The following is a 19,713-nucleotide window of genomic DNA, read 5'->3' as shown; positions in this document are numbered from 1 at the left end:
AGTTAATTTTCTGGGTCATTAGATTAAGATCCAACTGCCATCCTTATTTCTTCTTCCACTAGCTTTTTTCTTCCTTCAACCATTTCTTCTGCAAAATCGACTTACCTAAATGACAATTTCTGTCAATTTACATATAGCTATTGTGATGGAGAATGTGCTCCGATCGAGTATGGCGGCGATGATCAAGTTTCTTCCGCGAATGAAAACTCCTTCCGAGAGATCTGCATTGCGGAATACACTGACATCTGTCTTATGATGGTGCCTGTCAGTTTGGTTTTAGCATGGTGAACAAGGTGCTCCGGGTACGGCAGTAGGGCATTAGCAATGTAGCACCGGCTCATCATCCACCTTCTTGTAAGACCTTTGGTCTGAACTCTGAAGGAAGGAGCTGATGTAATATTGTAACCTGACCTGGAATAGACAACAGAACATCGACATGTGCGTATGCCAAATGGACTAACACACATAGAGAGATCACTGAAATTACTATTGGTCCCATAATCGAAGCACAATTTGACAGTCCAGCACAACAACTAGTAACTGAGCTTTAGGTGTGCTTGAACTTTGATTGTCATGTGAATTGTTGTATTTCCACCATCAATCCGTCGTAGTCTAGGTGGTTAGGATACTCGGCTCTCACCCGAGAGACCCGGGTTCAAGTCCCGGCGACGGAATTTTTTCTTTCTAATTTGCTGTATTTTAGGCTTTAAGCTTGTGCTGTTCCACGGGATTTTCTTTGAGGCATTGCTACACCACTTGATCACCACTCTGAATTCTGTTCCTAGCAAGTTGCCAAAGAATTTTTATATTTTGGAAGGAATCTTCATTTTCCAGATATCCATCACCTCACCTTGTGCATCCATCTTGAAAATTTCTCTGTACAGGGATCATGTGAAGAATTTGCCTGAAGGTTCCAATTTCTAGTAAATCTAGTCGTCCCCGTTGGTTAACCTCACCTGGCTAGCTCGTCCCGGAGAAGGTCCCAATCTGCTAATTCCAATGGCCCAAACGCCCTTTGGTTAACCTCATCCAGCTAGCTCACCCCAGAGGAGGTCCTAGTCCGCCTCTTCCAAGGGCCCAAACGATTGCTGAAACGACTGAGTCCATCTGTCGTCCGCCCTGACCTCCATGACTCTTGCAATTGGATTGTGCCTAATCACAAAGAATCGTGGGAATATGTATCTAAGGGCCCCCTCCCGTATCCAGTGACCGAGCCAAAAGTTGGCAATTGTCCCATCTTTTACTTTGAATTTGATATGGGGCAAGCATCCCCTATCCCAAAGCTAATTTTTTGGATCATTGTTCTCTATGTATACATCATCGAATTACATAGCAAGTGATGAGGATTCCAATTATTTTCCGATTGTTTCAGGTTGTCTTTTCTATACATATAAATTTTGTTATGTGTTATATTTATATGTGCAATGAAAAAAAAGTCCCATGGCAACGCGCTTGGTGTTCAGCCAGGGGCGGGGGGGGGGGGGGGGGGGGGGGGGGGCTATGGATCGGCCCAATGGCAGTGGTGGCTAGCCTAATGCGCCTTAAGCGGGCAAGTGCCTGTTTCTTCATCTTTGGCGCACACCCGCTCCGTCCTAGGATTGGCCCATTTTAAATTTGCGAACACGTTTTTGAATTTATGATTTTTTTGAACTTTTCATGAACTTTTTTTAGAATTGAATAGTCAACAACCTGGTCAGTAGTGCATGGTCGCGGTCAAGAGTTAACTAGCAACCTGGGATCGGGCGACGGATTTTTCTTCAAATTGATGAACTTTTTTTTTTCAAATCGATGATATTTTTTCCAAAATGGATGATTTTTTCAAATTCATGTTTTTTTTAAAATTGATGATTTAAAAAAATGAAGAAGTTTTTCCAAAACCGATGAACTTTTTTCAAATTTGCGACCTCATTTTCGAATGTATGATTTTTTTTGAACTTTTCTTGAACTATTTTGTAAAAGTCAACCGTCAACAACCTGTTCAGTAGTGCATGGTCGCGGTCAAGACTCAACTAGCGACCTGGGATCGAGGGACGAGCGACCCGAGCGAGCAAGGAGGAGCGACCCAATCAACCTTCTGCGTGGGCGCCTATTTGTGTGGATCGGCCATTAGCTCAAGCCCAAGATCGCACGCACAGTACCACACAAGGCTCTCCCACGATCACGAAACACATCCGATTTCGACCGGCGATGGCCACGACCTACCACCCGCGGCGGCGCTAGGGGCGGCGAGCCGGCGGCCGGCGGCCTAAACCTCGTACGGGGAAGTGAACGACGGCAGCCGTGATGGAGGGCGCCTCCGATCTCCGAGCGCAATCTCCAATGCGCCGCATGATGGCTCACTGCACGCACGTCGCATCAACAACGTAAGGTAATCGCATACAGTAGTAACTTTTTTTTTGAGACAAGGTAACCACATATTGATGTCACTGGTTGGTAGGTAGTGCATTGTTTGTTGGATTGCTACAAGCTAGTAGCAAAATAATACCAGAGGAATCCTTGTAAAGAAAGCTGGAGTAGATCGGAGGAAACCTGTTATGATCAATCTTAAATTTTGTAGTACTTTCTAAGAAGGGTAGCGTACCACTATAAAGGGTATTAGAAGGCAGGGTATCCTCTACTGGACATAATACCCTGACCTTAATTTAATTGATCTGTAAACTGCTGCACATCTCTTGTCACCTTGTCTTTCCATTAGTGCCCAGATTTGCTGTTCTCTTCTTACTGTAACAGACGGGTTAAATTTGTCCCAAAAAATAGTGAAAAGGGATGCGGACGAAAGAACAAGAAAGTTCACTCTCGCCGTTGTCTTCGTCTCCCTATGTTTAAATCCTGGCTCCGTCCCTGGAGCTACCATTTTGCAAAAAAAGGTGTTGCTGCTTGCGCCCATCCTGGTGTTACGTGTCTTGGACAAATGGAGTGCTAGCGTATCAGTTAAGGCTTTTGCAATCTAGTAGCGTCGTGCAACGAAACATCTGATAGATGAAAGTGAAACCACCCTTGTTTCCAAGTCATGCGCCGGCGAGGCTGGCGGTTCCCCTTCTCTCCGCCCCCACTACAACGGCGTGAGGGTGGGGGAACCCCAGTTCTCTAATTCTGTCATGTAGATAGGTGTTGGGGTTGGTGTGTCGGTGGCGCCGCCTGATGGTGGGGACGACGTCGTGTGAAATAAGTGCTCCTGCTTGCTCCCCATCCTGGTGTGGTTGTTGACGACGCCGGTGAGCTGGCGGCTTGGTGACCTCGCATATCTGTCAACCTGTGGAGGATAGGTGTTCCTACTCTCCCTTGGGATGGATCAAGGTCGAGGGGGTAGCGGCATCGACCTTGAAGGGGATTTTGTGCTCTGGCTTCGCCGCTACGAGTCCTGGCACCGATATGGAGCCACAAGCTGGTTGGTCTCTTCTAGAGGGTGCCAGATCTTCCTCCCTCTTGGTCGCTAGCGTAGGAGGCATCGTCTCTTCTTCGGTGGTACTTTGTCCTGCTTCATCTCTGGTGTGCTGGTCCTGTAGGACCGTGGTTGACGACTTTTTGTCCGCAAAGGTCCTGTCTGCCACGCCTGCTCCGGGGAGTGGCGTCAACGGTGCGGCGGCACGGCTTCAGCCCGCGCCAGGATGCTGGTCGGTCGGTGCTCCAAGGACCCGATATTAATCTTCATTTTTTATGGGGTCTTTTTTGCAAATAAAACATACTGCCTCCTTCCCTAAATAGACTTTTTAGAAATTTTAATATAAACTATGTAGGGAGTAAAATTAAATCTACACTCTAAAACATGTCTATATGTATGTAGTCTATATTGCTTATACTCCCTCCGTTTCGAATTACTTGTCTTGAATTTGTCTAGATATGGATGTATTTAGACTCATTTTAGTGTTAGATACTTTCGTATCTAGACAAATCTAACACAAGCAATTCAGAACGGAGGGAGTATTTAGAAACGGAGGGAGTAAAAAACAAAAATACAGAGAGTAGAGTAGGTGGGCACCAGAAGGGGGTGGGAAGTGAAGGCCGTAGCACAGTAGTAGAAATTCCCCATTCTTCCTGTCAAATCCCTAGAACCCAAATCCTCGATCCAAATCACCACAGATCCGTCCAGCAGGAGGTGGGGAGGGAGAAGATGGACCATCACCACCCGCCGCCGCTCCCGCAGCAGCACGGCGACCACTACCGGCCGCTGGTGCTCTCCCCGCAGCCCGACCATGCCCACGCCCTTCAGTACCAGCAGCCGCCGCAGCAGCAGGCGACGCCGCCGCCGCAGCACCACCACCCCTCGCTCGCGTCCCACTTCCACCTCCTCCACGTAAGTTGCCATCCGTTTCTCCAGAAAGCCAGCATCTTCTTCGGTTACAAATCTGGTATCGAGCTGATTGGGATTCGTTGTTGGCCATTTCTTACTGTATTAGGTTTTCAGTATCAGGTTTAGTTTGAAGATTGTATTATTACTCTGCACATGTGTACTGTGTCGAACATACTAGAGATAATCTGAGGATTATTCTTGAACAGCAGCAATCCTCTAGAAAAATCTGCTGATAGCTCTGGTACAGGCTGTTGACCATTCTGACATAATTGTTTTGTTATGAAAGCTCTGGTACTGGTTGTTCTTGTTCCTTCTTGAAAAATCTGTACGCCGTTGACTTCTGTATCATTAATCGATTCATGGCATGGGTTTACGGTTTCCTTAAATATACCTCTTGTACGGAAAGCCAACCGACATGGATTCGAAAACATATTTAAGTACTACTATAGGTACAAATTTTCTTGGCACATATTAACTTGGAAAATATTTAGCTGTATGATATGTTTGCAAAATGCCACTGCAAACAGAAACAATTCTCTGTACTAAGTACCTACTGCAAATATTTGTTTGTCTAAACACCATATGGACCTGCAGTAACCGCCGCCAAACTGCGATCCTGGTTGCTTGATCTGATTGTGGTTCGCCTGAGATATAATTTGCCAAACACTCATTCTGGGAAATGGTGAAATTAAATCATTTAATATACTGTAGTAATTAAACATCCACTTTTGGTTTTCAGTTTCATGTTAGTTTTTTTTTGCGAAGTTAGTTTTTAACATTGTATCGTTACTGTGCAGATGTGTATTGTGTCAATAGTACCAGAGACAATTATTCTTGAATAGTAGTACGTAATAGGATAGCTCTGGTACAGGCTGTCGCTCGTTCTGACATAATTATTTTGGTATATCATTCTTAACGGTTATACCAGATGTGGTTCTTGTTCCTTCCAAAATTTGTTCTGTATTCCGTTGATCTCTATATCATTAATCAATTCATGGCATGAACTTACATTGCCATTACATATACCTCTTGTATGGAAAGCTGACTGACATGGAATCGAAGACATAGTATCATAGTACCTCTGTAACTTTTTATAAGACGTTGTTAGAGTCTATGATAGTGTCAAAATAGGTCTTATATTAAGTTACAAAGGGAGTATTAAGTAATATGGGTACAAATTTTCTTGGCACATTTAAGTTGGATAATATTTATCTGTATGGAATTGCAAATATGGCATGATTGCAAAATGCCATTGCAAACAGAAACAATCCTCTGTACTAAGTACCCACTGCAGATGTTTCCTTGTCTGCACACCATATGGACCTGCGGCAACCCCTGCCAAACTGTGATCCTGGTTGCATGATCTGATTGTGGGTCGCCTGGGATCTCATTTTCCAGACACTCATTCTGGGAAATGGCGAAACTAAATCATTTATTCGACAAAAGAAACCAACCAACAGACAACGTAGGTGGGGTGAGGATGCTTACTACTTGGCTATGCTGTCACTACTGCAGTACGTCCGTCTCTGCTGCTGCAACATGGTTCATGTGTCACCTTTCGAGGAATCACTTATGAAGCATCTAGCTTGGAACAAATTGGAATATAGTCCATTTCTGTTTTAAATAGAAGGTCTTGATGCTGTCAATGTCATATCAAGGCAGATTTGTGATTGGCCAACCATAGGTGCTGGCATTGTGAGAGTAGATGGACTATGTTGAAGAATACAACAGTGGGGCTGTAATGATGGAATAGAAAAAAATAATAATGTTTAGGTTAACAAGGGGAACACAATTTTGAAGCTAGGCCTATTAAATGAGAATATCATGGTGTCATTATAGAACTTTGTTAAGATGGTGATAACATTTTGTAGTTGCATCAAGAGAGAGGCTTGTTTTCTTTGCAATATTGTTTTAGCAACTAAGGTTTTTGTAATCGTTTCCCTTTTTTTACTGGGGGCCACCGGTAAAACCTATTCCCCAAAAATACCGGAAATCTCGGTGTTTAACTGCCCGAAAAATTCTAACGAAATTTGAGTTATTATTTTTTAGTAATGGAATAAATATATTTATACCCTATATACAACTGAACTCAAACGAAGTGGTGGTGAGATGGTCGGCATGGAACCTGCTTAAGCCGAGCTCTTGAGCTCGAGTCCTTGGAGCTGCTTTTCACTTTTACCTTGTTTTGCCTCGGTTGGTCCCTCACTGCAGTGATAGTAAAAAAAATGGCGAAAAATCCGAGGCGTGGGAATTCAACCCCATCACCACCGCGGACACCCGCGGCTTGCACGATACCGCGTATCACTCCAACACCCGCCTGTTTACGTCAATACTGGCATCCTTAGTAGTACTGGTTCCATTTTTTACGTTCAAATTTAAATCCAAAATTTTCCGGCCGTTAACCGTGTTTCTTGGAGGGGGTTACCGGAAAAAACGACCGAGAGAAAAAAGCCATGTTCAAAACTAGCACATCTTAGCAATAAAGCTAACCATCATTTTCTTATGTTTGTTAAAGTACTAAGCAGTATGGTTGATGATTCTTTTATTTGTTTTTTTTCCTTGCTATATCAGTTGGTGACAAGATTAGGTGATGCGATTGCAACAGGCGCAAGGGATCAAGCTTTTGATGCATTGGTAAGAATTTTGTATAATCTCTTATTTTCTTTTGTTGAAGAAATAATGATGTGATAGTGGTAGTATGGTAGATGACTGTTTCTGGTCTAAGAAAAGTTACATATTCAGTTCATTTAATATGAAAAAATAATACGATAGAATTAAACTATTTAACTCCAGAGATTTTAGGATGTTTTGGTCTCATACTTATCTGTCCCAAGTAAATAAACTATACTATCTTCGTATTGAATTGTGCTTTTGTAGAATTTTGAATATGATTCCTCAGAGCATGGTAGTCTAGTAACCTGAGTTGTTTTTATTTGTTTATGCAGGTTGAAGAATTGACCAGTCAATTCGCCAGGAGCCAACAGTTATTGAACTCCATTTCAGGAACACTAAGCTCAAAATCTGTTGTAAGTTTCTACACATGACTTCATATGTACTCCCTCCGTTCCTAAATATTTGTCTTTCTAGACATTTCAAATAGACTACAACATACGGATGTATGTAGACATATTTTAGAGTGTAGATACACTCATTTTGCTTCGTATGTAGTCACTTGTTGAAATCTCTAGAAAGACAAATATTTAGGAACGGAGGGAGTAGTAGCTTTTCTGATAATGATAACAATAATTTAGTGTGACGATAGTTGATAGAAATAGAATACTGTTTCAAGTTTCAACTAGATGGCATGTTACTTTTGTCTAATCTAGTTAGGCTAAACTGCAGGGATCATATGCTAGACAGGTTAGTTTGGTTGTAAATATAATATACGATATATGAATATTGTGGACCCATTTGTAGAATTACCAAAATGCACCCAAAGTTCTAAAGTGTTAAGCCTGGTAGCTTGAAAGTTGAAAGACTAGCAGATCGGTGGAGCAGCTTAGTCATACCCTGGTTTTTCTTTCTCTCCTGAAAGGACCAGGAACCTGATATTTTAAGCCAAATACTGTATTTGTTATAGAAATGAAGCTATTTCAAGTTTGGAACTCAAAATAGATGCCCTTTTAGAGTTGGGCACAGGATTTAAGAGTATGTGAAATGTTGATATTGTCCATCTCTTTCTCATCCCAAGGGCATTAAATTGCCTTGTTTTTCCTACGCAAAGCAAAGCATGCAAATGCAACGACAGGAGGAGTTAATTAGCTATTTTCTTGATGACATTGACGAAGGGCAAAGAAGGAACACAGCTAAAACTAAATTATAAGGGTAAAGAACAAAAAAATTAAGAGGCTGAAAGGACATCCATTTTGATATGGACTGAGTATTGTTTTAGTTGCATTAATGTAATCTAGACATCTCGTCACAGTTACGCGAGTAACTTGCACACTAGGCGATCTTCTATTTTTGTGTTCTTCGAAATATAATCTACCAATATTAAATTGTTAATATTTGATAGATATGCAATAAGTACGGAGGTAATATCCATATTTGTAATAATCGACTCTCATTGACAATGTACACGTAGTCCCAGAAATGTTCCCAAAAAATTCATAGTTTGCCATTGTAAATTTGGCGATTTCTACATAACCTCTTGCCTTGTAAAGGATTTAGCCACAACTCTATTTATGACTTTTTGGCTGGTTTATCTTTGTATCAGCTATTAACTTGGGAGAAATATTCAGTTCTCATTATTCTGACCATGGTTATCTTACTAATGGTGTGTGTAACTCTAGGTGCTTTTGCGGTTTGAAAGATGACATAATTCTTATGGGTCTCACCAGTGAATCCTGACCACTCACGTAAAGTACTGACCAGCTAACGCCACAAATAGTTCCAACCCTAAGCCCCGATTCTCACGGAAAGTATTTCCTTTTGTTGCCAACAGACGGTTGAAGGACAAATGCAAAGTTTGGAAGAAACCCGTCAGCTGCTTGATCAAAGAAAGTAAGTGCTCCATTCGTCAACGCAACGTGCCAACAATTTTTGTGATTCAGTAGAGTTCTATCCTAACCATTGCCATATTTACCAGGGATTTGATCGCGAAATACAAAAGCTCGGTGGAAGACCTCCTTAAGGGGGATCCAACAAGATAAAAAAGGCTCTGACAGTCAGACCCTCAGAACATTAATTATGATGGAGCCCGTCGCCACCACCGCCTGAAATAAATTCCTCATCGATGCGTCTTATCATGTAAACATGCTTGGAGTAGTCTGTGGAGTAAGGGACATGTGATTTCGAAGTGGTGGTTACAAAGCTGGATTTGTGTGTTGGGTGTGTGTATTTTGAGTTTTATGAAGTCATGGTCGAGTCCGCGTAATATGGACCAAGCATATATGCATGAACGTCCTGAATTCGGATATTATGCACTGAACTTGTTTGATGTATGTAATGTGATAATCCGGGGGCAATTCTGATCAGTTAGATAGTACTCCCCCTGTCCCAAAATATAAGAACGTTTTTAACACTACACTAATGTCAAAAACGTTCTTATATTATGGGACGGAGGGAGTAGTAATTTTTATTCAGACAAGTTTGATGCTATCTACTTAATAATTTGCTGGAAATACGTGACAATCCTACCAACTCCAGCAGATTCCTTAAAACAGCCTCATCTTCGTAAAAAACTGTTTTCATGGAGCATCGACTGCAAAAGAAAAACTAGCAGAGTACAAATTTTCTTTTTGGGGTGCATATTTCATATTTTGGCCCCAGCTTTCATATTTGGAGCAGCTTTCCTATTTGGAGTTCTGGAGGATTCGAACCTGAATGAAATTTCAGCCCGTACCGCCAAGCTCCAACACCATTGTGTTAGATGCAAGGCGATGCCACAGCGTGCGCTCCAGAAGACAAGCTGTTCGCTTTCATTTTCAATTGGACCAAAATTTAGGGGTCATGTATTTTATACACATGACACTCTTTGAGTACTCCCTCTGTAAAAAAATATAAAAGCAAACAGATAAAATGTTTATGCGTGTGAAACAAACTGTTTAACAACTTATAAAATCTTGTTTCGCCGGTATGTACAGAAATATTTAAAAAATGTTCCGCCATACATGGAATATGTTCGTGTATTTACGAAAAAAATGGTCGAGTAACTTGTTGAAAATTTCCTGTACTCTTCAAACAAAGAGGAAAAAACTCTTACCATTACATTAATATTCTTTTTCCTTGTAAACTTAAAAATTGCTGCACCTACTTTTTTTTTTAAAAAAAATTATGTTTCATTATCTTATAGATTTCTTTAACCTACTAAGCAACACTGGCTTAAGTCTTCAACATAGGATAGCATTGCATTCCAAGTTTTAAAAAAATTGAAAAAAATAACTCCTTTTCTGTTAGGTTGAAGACGCCCATGCCTGGTCAAAATTTTGATTCAACCGGGGACATACAACTACTATTTTCATGAAACGACAGTACTTCAAATCATTTGAACTGTTTTTGTTTCAGTTGTCTTAGTTTTCCTTTCCTCTGAATATCATTTGTTGCTGAATTTAATTCCACCGTTCCTGATGAGTTTTTTTTATACAGCGTCCGTGACATAATTTATGTGTGAGTGTACCATGCTCCAGTAGAAAAACCCAGGAAGAATAAGCAGCACGATGAACCAGAGAGAGAGAGACAAAAATAGCCACAAAGAGAGACTAATTAGTAATTATCCTCAACGAATGGGCTGCTGAATGGTGATCTACAACATGCTTTCTTTTGTGGCCTTGATGAGCTCCTCTATTCCTCCAAATCTTTTCACTTCCAAAAAGCTTGGCTTACTTGACAACTTGTAGTCGAGATAGCTGGATTGAAAATGAAATGACTACTGTACACCCCAACCACAAAAGTAATGCACGAGACATCCTGTCCCCCCTCACAGTTGCCGCCATTGTTGACCTCCAATCCTCGAGCTGCTTCAGCGCAGCTGCCGCTGCCGCTGCCGCTGACCAGCTCCGCTCGCCGGCCCCCATGATCCTGTTCCATAGTGATCTTGACCCCAGATTATAGCCTTCGCGTTGCTGCCCCAGCGCCCCTCCAGGGTCCAGTGCTGCAGGTGATCTGGCTGTCGCGGCATGAGCATATACATCAGATTAGACCAGGAATGAACACCTGAAACAAACAAAAAATATCATGGAGTAATACAGTAAAAGCTTTCTTTCACAAAAAAATATGTCGACGATATGTTTGCACTGTTGTAAGCAAAAAACATGTACTGTCAACGGTTTGCATGTATGGTAACCTGGTAAGGATGTTCAACAAGAGGTTGAAAGGAGCTAAGAAGAAGTAAACAGCTAGCACAAGCAGCAATCAAGTCGTGGGCCTGTCAAACTGTCTGTATCAGAGGACAGCTAACAGTGAGTTAGGCCATACGCTGCTGACCGTAGACCGTTGAACATTTTCAACACGCAGATATTAGAAAAGTATACACTGATCCAGACCTCCATTCCATTCCTCCTTTATCATCTCATCCAAGAGGGGTCATATTACCAGACGACACAGTTGGCAGTTATGGGTACCTCCCCCCTGAGTCTCCACCACCCACCTCCCCTCCTCCTGCTCCGCCTCCTCCTCCTGCCATTCGTCACCACCCAAACCATACTGAACATCACCAACCGATGCCCCTACACCGTATGGCCGGCTGCTTTGCCTGTGGGCGGCGGCATGCGGCTGGACTCAGGGAAGACATGGACCCTCCAGGTGCCCTCTGACACCCGTGGAGGAAGAGTGTGGGCGCGCACAGGCTGCTCGTTTGACGGCAAAGGCAATGGGTCATGCCAGACAGGCGACTGCGAAGGCTTGCTCGCCTGCAAGATAGATGGTCAGGCACCCGTCACGTCTGCTGAATTCTCGCTAAACCAGTATAACAACAACAGTTTCTTTGGCATCTCCCTCGGTCAGGGCTTCAACGTACCCATGGAGTTCTTGCCAATGCCGGTCAAGGGGAAAGGGGGATCAGGGTGCAGAAAGGGGCCCCACTGTGGGGCCAACATCACGTCACAGTGTCCGAGCGAGCTCAAGGCACCGGGAGGCTGCAACAACGCATGTACAGTGTTCCAGGAGCAGAATAATGGTATGTACTGCTGTTATGAGAGGGAATGTGAACCCAACAAATACTCGGCCTTCTTTGTGCGGATGTGCCCGGAGGCAATAAGCTACTCCAGTGATGCTGCCACAGATACTTCATTCAGCTGCCCATTTGATACTGACTACCAGGTCATCTTCTGCCCACCGGTCAATCTAACGTCTTCACCTCCAAGTCCTCCTAACTCAGCTGATCTTAGGCCACTATATTCACCTCCAAGTCCTCCTAACTCAGCTGATCTTAGGCCACTACGCAAAGGATCCTCAATAGGCACTTCTGTTTCAGTTGCAATTGCAGGTGCCATAGGTTTAATAATCGTCACATTCATCTTTTTCATCATACGTCGAAGAGGAACACGACGACACCATGAGATGACAGATGAGGAGGCAGAGTTTGATCAGCTACAAGGAACACCAATGAGGTTTACGTTTCAACAGTTAGAAGCAGCAACAAAGCAATTCAAGGACAAGCTCGGGGAAGGAGGATTTGGGTCTGTTTTCGAAGGGCAGCTAGGCGAGGAAAGGATTGCGGTAAAACGTTTGGATCGAGCTGGTCAGGGAAAGAGAGAATTCTTGGCGGAGGTTCAGACAATCGGTAGCATTCATCATATCAATCTGGTGAGGCTGTTTGGCTTCTGTGCAGAGAAATCCCATAGGCTCTTGGTTTATGAGTATATGCCGAAAGGATCCTTGGACAGGTGGATCTATGGTCGACATGAAAATAGTGCTCCTCCGTTAGAATGGAGGGTGCGATGCAAGATTATCGCTGACATAGCTAAGGGTCTCTCTTATCTTCATGAGGATTGCATGAAGAGAATTGCTCATTTGGATGTCAAGCCACAAAATATCCTCTTAGATGATGACTTCAATGCTAAACTTTCCGATTTTGGACTATGCAAGCTCATTGATAGGGATATGAGTCAAGTGGTTACAAGAATGAGAGGCACACCTGGTTATCTAGCCCCTGAATGGTTGACATCACAAATCACGGAGAAGGCCGATGTCTATAGCTTTGGCGTTGTGGTCATGGAAATCGTGAGCGGAAGAAAGAACCTCGACACTTCCCTGTCTGAAGAGAGCATCCATCTTATTACCCTATTGGAAGAAAAGGTGAAGAACAATCACTTGGAAGATTTGATTGACAAGAGCAGTAACGACATGCAAGCACACGACCAAGATGTGATTCAGATGATGAAGCTCGCGATGTGGTGTTTGCAGATTGACTGCAAAGGAAGGCCTAAAATGTCCGAGGTGGTCAAAGTCTTGGAAGGTACCATGGATGCAGAGAGCAACATAGATCATAACTTTGTCACAACAAATGAACCAAATTTCGGTATTGCTGGAAATGTGAACTCTTCAGATCCACCTGTAGCCTCAGATGTATCGGGTCCAAGGTGAAATGAGTCAATCCCGAGAAGACAGACAATTAGATTATGAGGTGCTAAATGAAATGAGTGAAAGACCAGTCTGTTGTATCTTTCCAAATTATTACAATCTGAAGCCGCTTATGTTGAGTTAATTTTACCTGCAAAATGTTTTAATATTACGAACCTTCTTGTTTTACAGCAGAAGAACTTATTTATTCTACAGTTTGTTCAGTTTCTCTCTGTAATGCAGATCTGTTTCTTGTTATTCCAGTTGAAACTAACAGCATATTCCAGAATGCTTCTAGGCGCCTAGCTCCAATAAAGGCAGAGAAATGGACAGACTGAACTAAAAAACATTTTAGGAGTAGGGAATAATTAAGAAAGAACAATTAGAACCACAAGTGCTTTAAAGTTTGTCCCAATTTCCAGTGTAGCCGGGAGCCCTGCCTTAAGCTGTCTGTAGCCTACGGCTTTGCTTCTCTTTCCTCTGTTTTTGATACTAGCTTTTAGGCTTGGCTAGCTTAGTTTTTTTTCCCTACTTGTTTTGTTGGCTGGTTTTGTTTTGTGTACATTGCGGGCATACCGGTGTTCTCAATTCTCATTCTAATACACTTAGCACAAGCGACACGCGTTTGGGCGTGTGTCGGGGAGAAAAATCCCAATGTGTTTTTATTGCACGGATACTGCTGTGCATACACAGAAAGCGTATTTGTACACGAGAAGCCAGACATAAACTACTTTCCTGCTCATGGAGTGAAAGATCCACCGTGCCTAGCACGTATCGCGCTTGACCGGATCATCTTTGCTGATGCCGTGACCATGTAATGCTGGTATTAGTTACTATTACTAGGGTGTATGGCACATCAGATTTCACAAACATTTCTGCAATTTGATAGTAGTACTAGTCAGGAAGAAGTTGCTGCTTACCATGCCAATGGTGCGTCCCCTCTGGATTATTCCTCTGAGCTCAGTAGGCTCAAGCGCTTCGCCTCGCCGCCCAGCGCTCAGAATCCTTGCACGAGTAGAACTGATTGGTGGGAGGATCCACAAATCTATAGTTGATTGGAGTACCTGCGAATCAAACCTATCGATACCGGAGACCGGCAGGGGGGAGGGGGTGCTGGTACAGAAGAGCGGCGGCCTGCCACAAGAGCGCAGGGACGACCGGAATCCATCAGAAGTGGGGATATGGTCCACCGGAGCGGCAGCATCCGCCGGGCACTGCGGCGGGGGCGGCGGAGGAAGGGGACGGGCCCGGCCGATTTTCTCTCTGGTCGGTCTGGGCCACGAATACGTTGGACCGTATCAGTACGCGCCGTGTTGTCGGGCCCTATCATGTCCAGGTGGGCTTTCGATTGACCTAATATTACAGTTTGTTTGCCTATAATGCTTGTTTGCTCCACATCCTCGTAATAGATAGCCGTTGACATAATACCAGTTCAGGCATTTTTAACAGTAAAAAAGCTGGTACCATGTTGTTAAATTAACTGTAAAAAGCATGGTACCATGTTGTTAAGATTTGTCTGCCACGTTGTAAAGTTTTGACTAAGTTTATAAGAAAAGTCATCAGCATTCATAGTACCAAATCAATATTGTTAGATTTATCATGTAATTAATCAACATTCATAATTTTCTTTTTAGACCATTTGGTAAATTTTACTTTTATGGACCATGGCAAATTTTTAGTTTGAATCATAGATTTTTTTAATTTTTTTTGAACCATAGAAAAGTTATTGTTTGATTCATGGAAAAGTTATTTTTTGGACAATGAAAAATTTATAATTTATACCATGCCAAATTTATTTCTTCAACCATGCCAAATTTATTTTTTGAACCGTGACAAATTTATGCTTTGGACCATGGCAAATTTATTGTTCAAATCATGGCAAAAGTAAAAAATTTAAACATGGAAAATTTATATTTTAGACCATGGCAAATTTATTTTTCAAACCATGGCGAAAGTAATTTTTTAAAACATGGAAACTTTATATTTTAGACCATGATATTTTTTTCGACCGTGGCAAATTTATTGTTCAAACCATGGCAAAAGTTATTGTTTAAAACATGGAATTATATTTTAGACCATGATACATTCTGGGACCATGGCAGAAAAGTAAACAATGCCAAAATTATTGTTTGGAGCATGGCGAATATGTTTTGTACAAACTGAGGCAACTTTTAATGCATACAACATCATAAATTCTGTTTTCAAAATTATTTTTCAAAACATGGCAATTTGTTGAACAAAGCATGGTAAATTCTTTTTGGTATATCATAAAAAATTATTTGAGCATCCGATGGCAAATTTATTTTCATTAGAATTTTTCACAAGTTTTCTTTTCAATATTTCTTTTCGCAATTGGTGATGCTCCAAGGTCAAGCAGCCAACCACAATTCTAGCCAACCACAATTCTGTCAAGTACACATACAAAAAAGGGACTGTCTAGGGCACATCTAGATGTGCCCTAGTTATTGCACATATAAGTGACTCAATTAAGCATCAAAAAAGAAAAAGAAAAAGAAAAAGAAAATACTCATACGAATCTTCATGTAAGATCAATGACATAGGATTTAGATGTGCAATACTTATGGCACATCTAGATGTGCTTTAGCAAAACTGTAAAAAAAAACACTCACCATAAGTCGAAACCTCAGATTTGGCGCTGCAAAATGTACAAAAAATTTGCAAGAATTACCTCCCGCTAGTTAATACAGATGTCCACAAAGAACATAAGGTTTCGGCCACCCTCGCCAGCAAGCAAACCTGATAGAGTTATGTGGTCAGTGAGACAAGGCTCCAATATGGTTGACGGCCAGTCAACAAGGCATCCAGCTGCTTCCAGGCAGCTGCCCACCGCAGCTTCAGCTTTAGGCCCTGTTTGGTTCAGCTGTGGATTTCTAAAAGCAGCTGTGAAAAATAAGCTGTGGAAAAACAGCTGTGAAAAATCTGATGTGAAAAAGATGTAGGTCATTTGGCAAACCAGCTGATACAGCTTTTTCAGATTTTGGCCCGCGGTGGAATCAGATTTTGGAAAGCACGTCCTGGGTTGCTTCCGCTTTTGGTTCAGATTTTGGCAGCGGATTTCTGAAATCGGATTCTGCTGGGTCCGCCCTTTTGTTCAGATTCTGCTGCGTGGCAGCGGAATCCATCGATAAAAGCTGAACCAAACAGGGCCTTAGCTTGCCCTCACCAACCAGCTACTTCTTGAAAAAAGTGATCTTCACTCTTGACCGTTACTGTCGCAACAAAGCATGGAACGGATCAGCAAGGAAGAAGGACGCGCAATCCAACAAGTTTCTAAAATAAGAAAAGACATGCCTGCAATGTGTTTTATTCATGTGAAAACACAAAGACAAAAGCCTACTCTCTGATGGTGAAATTAGAGAGGGAGTAGTACATGTGTTTTTAATAAGACGCTTTGAGAGAAATTATAGAGGGAGTATCACATGGTGTTTTCACCATAAGAGGTTTTATATGGTGTTTTCACCATCTGAGCAAACACCATGTAATACTCCCTCTGTAACTTTTTTATAAGACGTTTTTAGAGTCCATGACGGTGTTAAAAAACGTCTTATATTAAGTTTTATATTAAGTTACAAAGGTAGTATTTGCTCAGATTTGGCACTGTGTTTGTATATTCCTTGCAGCCAAAATCATCAAACACATTAATTATACGGATATACAGATGCAAATCCCCCTTTTTTGGAAGCCACGCAGATATAAATAATTTGCAAGCAAACAAGTTCAACAATCAAGCCTGTCCCATCAAAGCCGTTCCCATGTCGCTGTTGTATGTTGACCGTTGAATTATTCAACACACGAAATCCGGCCCACAACTCTTCCACACGCTGTTAGTTGCCACAGGAGCCCTATTGCAACTTTGCAACTCTGACCCTGATTCAAATCAACGGCTGCAGGGAAGAACCATGACGCAAATGGCAGCCGTGGGTGTCTCTTCACCGCTCCTCCTCCTCTCCCTCCTCCTCCTTGCTGCCACCAGCGAGGCCACCACGTTCTACATCACCAACGGGTGCCCCTACACCATATGGCCGGCGGCTCTGCCGATTGGTGGCGGCATGCAGCTCGACCCAGGCAAGCCCTGGACCCTCAACACAGGCGACACCAACACCACGCGCTTGTGGGCGCGCACGGGCTGCTCGTTCGACGGCAATGGCACCGGGACCTGCCAGACGGGCGACTGCGGCGGCCTGCTCGCCTGCAAAGCCAATGGCCGGCCGCCCAACACCATCGCGGAGTTTCGGCTCGGCGGCTTCAGCAGCCAGGATTTCTTCGACATCTCCTTTGTCGAGGGCTTCAACGTGCCCATGGACTTCCTGCCGGTGCCGGCCAAGGGCGGGCCAGGGTGCAGTAAGGGGCCGCGCTGCGGAGCCAACATAACGGCACAGTGCCCGACCAGTCTGAAGGCGCCGGGGGGCTGTAACAGCCCGTGCACGGTGTTCAAGCAGGACAGGTACTGCTGTACAGGGAGCGCGGCAAGCAACTGCAGCACCACGGACTACTCCGATTTCTTCAAGAAGATGTGCCCAGATGCCTACAGCTACCCCATGGATGATGCCACCAGCACTTTCAGTTGCCCGGCCGGCACCAACTACAAGGTAGTCTTTTGTCCCTTGACCAATCAAGCAGTACCGCCGAGTGCTCTGCCTGCACCCCCCGCTGTGGTAACACCTAGTGGGCCAACAACCATGAAACCAAAATCCTCCACTGTAAGAACAGTAGTTGCAATTTTAGCTCCTATAGGCGGCTTCATCTTTCTGTTCCTCGTCACTTTTTATTTTTGTAAACGAAGAACCCAACGACGAAGGGAGATGCAGGAAGAGGAAGAGGAGGAGTTTGGGGAGCTACAAGGAACACCAATGAGGTTCACATTTGAACAGCTAAAAGCAACAACCGAGCAATTCACAGACAAGCTCGGGGAAGGAGGATTTGGGTCTGTTTTCAAGGGGCAATTTGGTGATGAAAGGATTGCAGTAAAACGTTTGGATCGATCTGGTCAGGGCAAAAGAGAATTTTCAGCAGAGGTTCAGACAATTGGCAGCATTCATCATATTAATCTGGTGAGATTGATTGGTTTCTGTGCAGAAAAATCCCATAGGCTCTTGGTATATGAGTACATGCCCAAAGGATCCTTGGACAGATGGATCTATTGTCGACATGACAAGGTTGCTTCTCCTCTGGATTGGAGCACGCGGTGCAAGATAATAACTCACATAGCTAAGGGCCTCTCTTATCTTCATGAGGAGTGCACAAAACGAATCGCTCATTTGGATGTCAAACCACAAAACATCCTCTTAGATGATGACTTCAATGCTAAACTTTCTGATTTTGGACTATGCAAACTCATAGACAGGGATATGAGCCAAGTGGTTACCAGAATGAGGGGCACACCTGGATATTTAGCTCCTGAATGGTTGACATCACAGATCACGGAAAAGGCAGATATCTACAGCTTTGGCGTCGTGGTCATGGAAATCATCAGTGGAAGAAAGAACCTCGACACTTCCCAGTCAGAAGAGAGCATCCATCTCATCACCCTATTGGAGGAAAAGGTAAAGAGTGATCGGTTGGTAGATTTGATTGACAATAACAGCAACGACATGCAAGCACACAAGCAAGATGTAATTCAGATGATGATGCTTGCAATGTGGTGCTTGCAGATTGATTCCAAAAAAAGGCCTAAAATGTCTGAGGTGGTAAAAGTATTGGAAGGTACCATGACTGCAGACCTCAACATAGAACATAACTTTGTTGTAACAACTCCAGCAAATTTTGGTAGCACAGGAAATCTGAGCTCTTCAGCTCCGCCTCTAGCCTCAGATGTATCAGGCCCCAGGTAAAACAGAGACAATCATGACAAAGGTAGCCAATTAGATTGTGCGTAGAAGACTTATTTATGCAAGGCAAAAGCCATGGTCTGTTGTATTTTCTCAAATTATTACTATTCTTGAGTGTTGTACTGATGTTAACCTGCAGAATCTCAGTATTGCAAACCTTCCTCAGTTCACAACAGATGAACTCATTTTTACTCTGTTGAGTTCCACCTGTAGCGCAAATCTGATTTGAGCTATCATGGCTGAAATTACTAACAGGTTTTAAATTTCCCATTGCTCCAACAAAGCAGAGAAGTAAATTTGCAATCCGAGGGACAAACTAATAAACACCGATCAGTTGGTATGCTAGTTACCACAAGTGCCTTTATGTTCTGCAGCATTTCCACTGGGTATTTATGACATTAGGGACAGCTTGCTTTCCTCAAATGGAGAAAAGGTGGCTCAAGCCTTGTTGTAAGCTATTTACGAGAAAACTGCAAAATTCTACATGTATTGATATTGATAACCAAAAGTGTTGATAATTGATGAGATGTTTCTTCGTTCCTGCTTCCATTGACTTAGAGAATTTTTCTACAT

The 19,713-nt window shown here is 43.0% G+C and overlaps 3 protein-coding genes, 1 long non-coding RNA gene and 1 other non-coding gene across 6 annotated transcripts; 4 read left to right on the top strand and 1 right to left on the bottom strand.

The window, feature by feature from the left end:
* The first annotated feature begins 601 nt into the window (after positions 1 to 601).
* TRNAE-CUC lies at positions 602 to 674 on the top strand. The gene has a single exon. It is a non-coding gene; the product is annotated as a tRNA-Glu (tRNA).
* A 3,294-nt stretch (positions 675 to 3,968) lies between these two features.
* On the top strand, positions 3,969 to 9,258 carry LOC125542610 (mediator of RNA polymerase II transcription subunit 9-like). Its single transcript, XM_048705694.1, has 5 exons — positions 3,969 to 4,294; positions 6,863 to 6,925; positions 7,237 to 7,317; positions 8,736 to 8,794; positions 8,880 to 9,258. The coding sequence occupies exons 1-5, from the start codon at positions 4,112 to 4,114 to the stop codon at positions 8,941 to 8,943; spliced, it is 450 nt and encodes a 149-aa protein (XP_048561651.1). The 5' UTR covers positions 3,969 to 4,111; the 3' UTR covers positions 8,944 to 9,258.
* A 1,217-nt stretch (positions 9,259 to 10,475) lies between these two features.
* On the bottom strand, positions 10,476 to 19,161 carry LOC125542608. The gene is made up of 4 exons (XR_007297992.1): positions 19,020 to 19,161; positions 18,695 to 18,840; positions 14,212 to 16,521; positions 10,476 to 10,945 (listed from the first exon to the last, which is right to left on the bottom strand). It is a non-coding gene; the product is annotated as an uncharacterized LOC125542608 (long non-coding RNA).
* On the top strand, positions 10,952 to 13,502 carry LOC125542606 (G-type lectin S-receptor-like serine/threonine-protein kinase SD2-5). 2 transcript variants are annotated; one of them, XM_048705692.1, is made up of 2 exons: positions 11,514 to 11,654; positions 11,735 to 13,502. In XM_048705692.1, exons 1-2 carry the CDS (start codon positions 11,652 to 11,654, stop codon positions 13,313 to 13,315), a joined length of 1,584 nt encoding a protein of 527 aa, XP_048561649.1. In that variant the 5' UTR covers positions 11,514 to 11,651; the 3' UTR covers positions 13,316 to 13,502. The 2 variants fall into 2 exon arrangements, with proteins under 2 accessions (XP_048561648.1, XP_048561649.1); XM_048705691.1 differs by having other exon boundaries at positions 10,952 to 13,502.
* Positions 17,045 to 19,331, top strand: LOC125542607 (PR5-like receptor kinase). Its single transcript, XM_048705693.1, has 2 exons — positions 17,045 to 18,855; positions 18,964 to 19,331. The coding sequence occupies exons 1-2, from the start codon at positions 17,212 to 17,214 to the stop codon at positions 19,141 to 19,143; spliced, it is 1,824 nt and encodes a 607-aa protein (XP_048561650.1). The 5' UTR covers positions 17,045 to 17,211; the 3' UTR covers positions 19,144 to 19,331.
* The last annotated feature ends 382 nt before the right edge of the window (positions 19,332 to 19,713 follow it).

Source organism: Triticum urartu, chromosome 3 (assembly GCF_003073215.2).
Source record: "Triticum urartu cultivar G1812 chromosome 3, Tu2.1, whole genome shotgun sequence".
In the NCBI taxonomy this organism is placed as follows: domain Eukaryota; kingdom Viridiplantae; phylum Streptophyta; class Magnoliopsida; order Poales; family Poaceae; genus Triticum; species Triticum urartu.
Note: the sequence above shows the minus strand (reverse complement) of the source record. Positions and strands in the feature narration are given on the sequence as shown.

Bases quoted from the DNA above. Each gene is read 5' to 3' on its own strand.
- LOC125542610 (XM_048705694.1), top strand. From the start codon at position 4,112: ATGGACCATCACCACCCGCCGCCGCTCCCGCAGCAGCACGGCGACCAC. The intron at 7,318-8,735 runs GTAAGTTTCTAC...TGTTGCCAACAG, and splicing joins CACTAAGCTCAAAATCTGTT to ACGGTTGAAGGACAAATGCA. The intron at 8,795-8,879 runs GTAAGTGCTCCA...CATATTTACCAG, and splicing joins CAGCTGCTTGATCAAAGAAA to GGATTTGATCGCGAAATACA.
- LOC125542606 (XM_048705691.1), top strand. From the start codon at position 11,345: ATGGGTACCTCCCCCCTGAGTCTCCACCACCCACCTCCCCTCCTCCTG.
- LOC125542607 (XM_048705693.1), top strand. From the start codon at position 17,212: ATGACGCAAATGGCAGCCGTGGGTGTCTCTTCACCGCTCCTCCTCCTC. The intron at 18,856-18,963 runs GTAAAGAGTGAT...TGGTGCTTGCAG, and splicing joins TCACCCTATTGGAGGAAAAG to ATTGATTCCAAAAAAAGGCC.